General features: G+C 35.0%; 1 protein-coding gene across 1 annotated transcript; it reads left to right on the forward strand.

Moving 5' to 3' along the window:
* The first annotated feature begins 413 nt into the window (after positions 1-413).
* On the forward strand, positions 414-8,044 carry LOC147406132 (cysteine-rich receptor-like protein kinase 25). Its single transcript, XM_086432756.1, has 5 exons — positions 414-1,568; positions 5,576-5,786; positions 6,671-6,908; positions 7,045-7,195; positions 7,640-8,044. The coding sequence occupies exons 1-5, from the start codon at positions 426-428 to the stop codon at positions 7,931-7,933; spliced, it is 2,037 nt and encodes a 678-aa protein (XP_086288882.1). The 5' UTR covers positions 414-425; the 3' UTR covers positions 7,934-8,044.
* Positions 8,045-9,089: the final 1,045 nt, after the last annotated feature.

Genomic DNA, 9,089 nt, shown 5'->3' on the forward strand with positions numbered 1-9,089 from the left:
AGGTTAAATCGCGGACAGTGATGTAAATGTTAAAAAAGTCGAAGGGCATAATAGTCTTTTCACATCATCGCGTTTTAACGCTGTTCCGCCAAGCTCCTCACATCCGCTTTTCAAAACAGCGGTAAATGTTGCAAAATTGCGTTAAAAATTTCAAAACGCAGCGTTTTAACGCTGTATCAAACGCTCAAAAAAAAAAAAAAAAAAACCCGCGTTTTAATGCAAATACCGGTAAATTTGCGTTTTGAAGCGCAATCAATCGCACCCCTAATAATCCATAGTTTTTGACTTTTAATCACGGCAAAAAGTCGCCTTTTGTTCTAAATTGACTTTATAAGTCTCCTATTCACCGCATCAAGAATAATAATATATATGGTTGTCATGCATCCACTGATCACACCCAACACAGTCTTGGAGACCAACAAATAATGTTCGCACCTCAAGTCCTCCTCCTCCCCTTCTTCTTCTTCTTCTCCCTCCTCCACCCGACGACCGCAGATGACGCTATACGGTGGAAGGAGTGCAATGGCAACGCCACATATACTCCAAATTCAATCTTCTCGGCCAACCTTGGCCGAGCACTGGACCATCTCAAGAACTACACCTCCCACACCAGCTTCAACTCTACAACCATCTCCACCGTCAATGAAACCGAATCAATCACAGCTCTAGCTCTATGTCGCGGCACCATAACCTCATCTGTTTGCCAGTCCTGCATGGACATGGCTGTTTTGGGCATTCTTCAACAATGCCCAAACAAAACTACAGCACAGATATGGTACGATTATTGCATGATCCGTTACTCCAACGTTAACTTCCTTACAAAACCAGATAACACTATTGTGTTCTCAATTTGGAATACCAATGATGCTCCTCAACCTGAAATTTATGGGCATAAGGTACGGGTACTCACGCAAAACCTAACTGCACCGGCGGCTGTGTCCGAGAAACGATTTGCGAAGGGATGGACTAATATGTCAAATATGTTGACACTTTATGGGTACCTTGATTGCACTCGAGATATCAGCAGTGAGGATTGCACCAAATGTTTGATAAATGCAATAACAGGTATAGATAGGTGTTGTTTGGTGAAATGGGCTGTTTGGATTGGTATTCCAAGTTGTTGTGTTCAGTTCAGTTTAGATCCGTTATTTAACGATACTAATGTGGTACCAGAGGTTTTCACTGACCTACTATCATCACCACTGCCACCAACACCGACACCGACACCACCACAGCAAAATCCAAATGTTATCCAAAGTGTAAATGGTGATGGAAGGAATGGTGGTATGGTGGTAGAAATTTCAGTTGGGGTGGTTGGGGCCGTTATTTTGATGGTTGGGATTTTGTGGATGGTGGTGATGAAGGGAAGGGAAGGGAAGCAGAAGAAAACGAGAGAAGGAAGTAGGAATGAAGAAAAAGAAAACGAGGGGGAAGAAGATGTTGAAGAGATGATGAGGGATGGTGCAAATATGGGATCTATTTATGATTTTGATGTACTTGTTGCTGCAACTGACAACTTCTCTTCTTCAAACTGGCTTGGATGTGGGGGCTTTGGAACTGTTTATAAGGTGAAGTTAACTTTTCTTCTTAGGTTTTTTATTATTATAGAATAATTTTAAAACTCGTTTAGTCGACAAAAAAATTGGAGGAATTAACACAATTTGATTGAATTTTAAGGTGACTCGGCACCCACACTTCATGGAACTAATTCTTTGAGTCGAATTCATCATAAAAATGCACCAAGTCATGTAAAAAACTCAATTGATTTATGTATGTATATTTAGAGCTCGTTAGGATAGAAAGTAACAAGGAAGAAAGCAGTTTTGGGGAAAACTAACGTTTAGAAAGTATAAAATAATTTTCTTTTACTTTTAAAAAAATTAGGATTTTTACTTTTAAAAGTAATTTTCTCAAATAAATCCAAACATATTGTATAATTTTTTAATTTAAAAAAAAAAAAAAAAATTACCACTTTGTATGTATTCAAACGAACTCTTAATATTTTAACAAAATCCAAATCAAGATGATGTATTATGAAAATGATCACATACCCTTAAAATAAATCTCAATCTTATTTAAAAATGAGTAAAGATTGTATATAGTGTCCCATTCCTATAAATAGGATAAATGTCTAGGTAATACAATTTGATTAGGAAATAAATACATTAAACTGCGTGAACAACTTATTTAAGAATTCGAGCTGTACGTTTTAAACACCAACTAACGCATGCATGTAAACACCTACCCTATTTTATAGGAACGGGCTGGACACTGTATTGGATCCGGAGTCTTTTAAAATATTTTGAATTTTTATAATTAATATACGTATATTTTTTACTTGTTTAAATTCGTTTGCTTCTCATTGATTTATCTCGATTCCTTGACCTTTGAGTCAGGTCAGAGTTTTTGTAGTTTTAAGATTATGGTTCTCACTTTTAACTTCTTGTTATTTTATTTTATTTTATTTTTCTATTTTGTTGCGTAGTAATGCATACATCAATTGATAAAATATTAAAATTGGCCTCTAAAACAATTGACTATCATAGTCAATGATGACAACTACTGATCTATTTGTTGTCCTGTGGGATTCAATACTATTCCATGTCGTCGTGTGCGAAAAGGAGTGCTAATTTTAAATGATTAGCTGAGAGTCAAAGTTTCAATGTGGCAAATGCAATGTATATTCGTCCTTATCTAGTATTGAGGTAAGCGAATTTTATTTTAATAATTTCAAATTTAAGATCCTGTGCTTTATGGAGTGGGATAGCTATCCAGCTTCACATTTCATCTATTTATTAGAATTCAATTGATGAAAGTTACCAATCAGATATATGTCTTTGGCATTTACGTCCAAGGAAGGGGATTATTGCCACGTGGTTTCCAATTAATAAAGGTCTGGAGCTGGATATCTACAACCTCCTTAGAGTATAGGATCCCAATTCTCTTATAATAATATTTTTTTATTTTTTATGGACGTTGTTAGCATATACCCTGAGGGCACACTTTAAGATGCATTAGTCACACCTCCAAAATTTGTGTTTTAAATGCATCTTTTTAAAATCTTAACGTGTGCCCTAGGTCACACGAGACAAAACTCTCAACTATAAGTTATATTCATGCACTAACTTTTAAAGTTTTAGGGCTACCATTTTCATCTCTCCCACTTGTCTCTTGTCCTTATTGTGAAGAGATGAGCTTTGGGTCCCTATGTTTCCTCTCACATTGAAGTACCCCTATGTTGTTTGTTCTAGTGATACCATTAAATTGGTGGACTGAATTTCCTTCTGTAAGTAGGAGTCGATCGGTACTTTTTCTCTAGTAGATTCGATGCCAATGAATGAAGTCTTTATTAAAACCAATCCAATAAATTCACAGTTACATAATTTATCACGACCATTGTAGGGGGAAATTCTTGAGCACGGACACGTGGCTCGATCAGGGGCCAAGATTAATGATTTGAGGTCGTAGCTCGGTTTATTAACCCCGACGAATGCATGTATTCTAAGCTCGGAACTGTGCCATCAGCTCGTAAGTCGGTATGACGGGTCTGACAGATGAGCCTGCAATGGACAGCCAGCTCTAACAACCCACGTCATGTCAGGCCAACTCTGACTTTCTCAGAAGTGATGGGGCAGTTGCAACAACTCCTGCAGCTGACATGTCAGGGAGTAAGCTAACTACCCCAAGTCACCTCAAGGGGTGGCACAGAAAACGATCAAGTTGAACGCCTATATAAGGAAGAAAACTATGGGTAAAAGAGGTTCGAATTCTTCTTCTCTAAGCACAATACACTGATCAATTTGGCTAACTTGATCGTCGGAGTGGGCTGTTTTGCAGGTCCCCCGAGCTTAAAGAGAAGGAAAGTGTAGAGCCATTTCGTGCATCTACAACCATCGCAATAGAAGTCTTTATTTGACCAATAATCCAAGAATCAAATTTTCCTATCATGTTGTCCATTCCGACTTTGAAGAGAGCAGGTCGCTTCAAAATTTTGAAGCAACCGTCCTCATTATTAGTCATATGATGTTTTGAATTTATTTAACACCCCTACGTTTCTCCCAAAATTTGGAAGATCTCAAGAATGCCACGTGTAATCTAATGGAGAGGGTTCCGTCAAAATTTTGAATTTTGAATAGCCTGTTTCAAAATTTTGAAGAAACCCTTTCCATTGGATTACACGTGGCATCTCTAAGGAGGTATTTCAAAGGAAAAATTATAAAGGCATCCCAGTTATTCATTAGGCCACCCATGTATTATTGGATTCACGAATAGGGTAAAATAGTATTTTTTTTTTAATTTGAAAATATCAACATGTCTCTAACTGTAAACAATTATAAATGTCGCCACTAAACAAGATTTTTTTTGTTCTATGTCGACACTTTTTATATATGTTGATTTCTAAATGTTGACATTGATGGTTTTTGTGGGGTGCTCTAAGAATGGTAAAACTTACATTAAATTCGTCATTTTTCAATTATTCGGATTGCCCTCATCAATTCATGAGGTGCCTTTATAATTTCTCATTTCAAAGTTTGGTAGAAATGTAGGGGCGTAAAATAAACACAAAACACCACATGTCATGTAACAAGAAGGGTTCCTTCACATTTTGACGTGGGCTGCCCACTTCAAAGTCGGACTCGAGTACAATTGTACAAGTAGTGGTACGTTTGACCATAGTAACAAAATTCTTTAGGTTTAGTTGTCGATTAAATAGGCAATTTGATGAGTTATGTTAACTTGTGCGCCAAGGGCACATGTCATACATGTATTAAATACACCTTGAAAATAAGCATTTGAGGGTATTTCGGATTAAATAAAATCTTTTGAGGAGTTTTTTTGTTTTTTTTTGGGTAAGGAATTCAATTTCTAGGGTGTATTTAATGCACCTGTTTGTGTGCCTGTAGGATACATGCAAACAAAGCCCATAGTAGATGATAAATGTCGGTTAATCATTGAATGTGATACTATTTTGTCCCTTATCCTCAAAATTATAATTTTTTTTTCGAGGGTGTTAAAGATTTTGGATTTTGGCATAAGAAACTCAAAAACATCATTTGTATATCCTCTTAAACTTTCCTCATTTTTTTTTTAACAAAATTTTCCCTAATTTATATGAATTAACCGAATTGAACCCACACCAAATTACTGAATCCAAACTTTATTAGTAGGGCTCGATCAAAAGATTAGAAGTTTCATGGTGCTTTAAAAGCCAACTTAACCAGTGATTCAATAAAATTGATTCGATATTATTTTTCTGTGAGAATAGAAGAAGGTGGTTCAAGATCATTGTGTATATATTGGAACTGTTCAATAGATATAAAGTAGTCCAACCAATTTGAACCAATCCTGAAATGGTCTGACCAGTTTTGGTGTCAACAAACACTTACCATTATACATTTTTTTGGTTTGAGGAAATTAATTGTTTTACATTGTTTCAGTGAGCAATATAGCTTATTTGAGGAGATAAAATGATGAACCACGCATTTCTTGTAGTGTTCTTTTTCTTGTAATTTTTTTCCCTTTCTCTATGGGTCTTTGCTATTATAATAATAGCTAACAAAAACTTATATTTCAGGGGATAATGCTCACTGGTGAAGAAATTGCAGTGAAGAAGCTCGCAGTTGGATCTTCACAAGGAGTAGAGGAGTTTTCAAATGAAGTATTGTTGTTACTGAGAATCCAACACAGAAATCTTATCAAGTTGTTGGGATGTTGTTTTCAAGGGGAGGAGAGGATGTTGGTCTATGAATACCTACCCAATAAGAGTCTTGATCGCCTCCTCTTTGGTAATTTTATCTATTAATTTTTACATTACATTTCCTTTTTAACTAAGAGCCTCTCCAACATCTCAAAATTTTCTGGTAATTCCCCCCATAAATTCTCACCAATGCAAGTGCCATATGGACTCTTAAAAATAAAATATGTTAAAAGGAATATTATATTTGGTATTGTTTTTAAAATATCTCAAAATTTGATAAAAGTGAATGTTGTATTAGAAAAAATGAATTTTGAATTTTTTTTTTACCCAATTGTCATCCAAAATATATTAATGGAAATTTTAAGATGAAGCATTAGAGAGGCATATGTCAAATATGACATTTTTTTTCAATTTATTATTTCAAAAAATGAAATTGAAAGAGGCCAATAGGTTCGACAAGGAGCTTCTAAGGCGCACTTTCACTTCACACATACTCATCATGTCAAGGAGCTTAATTATTTTATATTTGTTATATGGACCATTAATCTTCGATAGACCACTGGTCAAATAGGTTTGACAATGTTCAAACAAGTTGATCATTGGGCAAAAGATTTTACCATGCTCAAATTATTGATAGTTGGTCAAGGAAGGATTGCAATCATCTAAAAGCAAGACAAGGAATGGTGATCAAAAGATTGAGCCTGTTCTGTCTTGAAAATTTTTAGATGGGGCCAGTTACCAACTTTGGCTTCCTACTTTAATATATAGAAAGAGAATAACATTTTAAAGAGAATGATTTCATGCCTCAAGTTCAACATATCTTGGTGTATTATATTTATTTTCTGATGATATATTTAGATTTTATACCTAGGTTTCATGTCACTATTGTCATTGTTTCCTCATAATTGAATTACATTTGCTTACTCACTCTAGAATTACTCAATATTATTTTCTTTTGTGATACATTAAAAGATAGGAGTAAGAGTGCACTACTTAATTGGTCCAAACGCTTGAACATTATGGTTGGCATAGCAAGGGGACTTCTTTATCTTCATGAAGATTCTCAGCTTAAGATTATTCATAGAGACATCAAAGCGAGCAACATCTTACTAGATGAACAAATGACCCCAAAGATATCCGATTTTGGCTTGGCAAAGCTCTTTCCTGATGAACATAGTTATCTTAGAACTCGACGAATCGCTGGAACTATGTGAGTATTAATTATAAATATAAAAAAATCTTACCCATTAACTGATTTACTCAAATTATACAAAATGGATCAAAACCACACAATATTTTGTTTTTTTAAGTTTTATCTTATTTGGGAGCAATTTACCTTTACACAGTGGTTATATGGCTCCAGAATATGCAATTCGAGGCATCATGTCAGCTAAGATTGATGTATATAGCTTTGGTGTACTGATGTTAGAAATTATAAGTGGCAGGAAGAACTATGATTTACAACTCGAAGAGAAAAATCAACAGCTTTTGAAACTTGTAAGGACTCTTGCACTTGCATTTACTTAAATTTACTTTTTACAACACTTAAATGCAAGTACTGTAACTACCATGCTTGTAACAAAATTCCATTACCACAGGAGGGACATCTCCTATCTTCTAAATATTTTAAAAAAGAGTCGTGATGAATGCATGCGATTTTCGTATGTGGCTGACGTGGCAAGGTCATAGAACCATAAATCTTTTTCATCGGGATACACAGGAAAAAGATGTGTGGTTTTGTGCCCTTGCCATGTCAGCCATGTACCCAACCGCATGCATTCATCATTGTTCTTTAAAAAAATGTACGATTAGTAATGTCAGCTTCTTTCTTACCATATTTGTACTTTCTCTACAAAGGTAAATTGCTTTCCTCTGCCATATTCACATGTTCATGTGTGCATTTATATCTCTATTTGTCAGCAATTATTTTTTATGTTACAGACTTGGAGATTGGAAAGAGAAGGGAGGCTAATGGAATTGGTAGATGACACTATTGGTTCTTGTCCTCAAGACGAGGTGTTGAAATGCATACGAATTGGCTTGATGTGTTGTCAAGAGAGTATACAAGAAAGGCCAGTTATGTCAACTGTGGTGTTAATGCTCTCAAATGACTCATTAACAACTCATCCCCTAGGACATCCAGGCTACCAAGAAGATGAAAATAGTTCTATAGATCACGAAGACGGAAATGTTTCAACTAATTCGTTCACAGCGACATCAATGAGTGGTAGATGATTACTATATCAACAGACTGAATTATCTCATTTATGCCAATATATATATATATATTTGATAAGCAAGCAATTGTATGTTGATGTAAAATTTCTTAAACTTGCATATTCAGCATATAGAATTGAGTAATAAAAAAGGTAACCAACGTCCACAACATAGGAAACTCGCATCAGACATCACTTGATTTGTAACACATTGGGAGATATTTTCCAAATCATTTCCAATAATCAAGCAATGGGAAGCATCACAAATTTGCCAATTCTACATTGGCAGGAGGGGAAACCCTGTTCTAAAGTGAGTTGCTAAACACAACATAAATAGTTACTTAATGGGGAGTCTAAATAGCAACAAAAGGAAGATAAAAGATTGTAATTTCTTGCTGCAGTGTGAATGGACCACAGAGCAATTACATGTTTTGAGTTTGAGGCACAGTTAGAATTGGATAAAACCTTGAAGTGAATCCTATAAATAATATAAAGAACATGGAAGGATAAAGAAATAGCATAGAATTTTAGCTTGCTCCTAGGCTTCCTCCTCTTACTAATGAAGGGAGTCTAGCCTATGATCATGCCAAGGATACAAGAAGAAGTAAAAGAAACAACACTTGTATTCATGGTAATCAAGATACACTATCTCCTTGAGAAATTATAGAAGTTGTAGAAATAAAATCTAAATATAAAATGAAAATTACAGAAAAAATGTTAAAGGCATTAGGGGAGAAGAAGAGAAGGGACAAGAGTCCCAAAGACTCTTTCTAAATTGGAAAAATGATCTATTTATAAACTTGAGGTGTTCTTGAAAGATCCAAAAACAGTCGCCATCACTCTTGCATATAATCTCATGTGCGAAACAAACTGAAACAATTATAAGGCAATTCAGCCGAGGTGGACTGCTCCACATTCATATTTGATTACGCCACATTGATCTGGAAACATAAAGATCTCAACTTTTGACATGTTGTTTGATCTGACTTCTTGATTGCAGTGCACTATTGCTTAAGTGATTTTGTGTTCTTCTGAATAAGTTGATCATTGACCTGTACAGTGAACACACGCGATTAGTTTTTCGATATTTATAATTATTTTGTGAAATTAAGCTTAATTAACATGGTATAACATGAAATGTGATAAATTGAGGCTTAACATATTTATTTATTTAA

This window comes from Akebia trifoliata, chromosome 3 (genome assembly GCF_017979445.1).
Source record: "Akebia trifoliata isolate Shusen 1 chromosome 3, ASM1797944v1, whole genome shotgun sequence".
Taxonomy (NCBI): Eukaryota; Viridiplantae; Streptophyta; class Magnoliopsida; order Ranunculales; family Lardizabalaceae; genus Akebia; species Akebia trifoliata.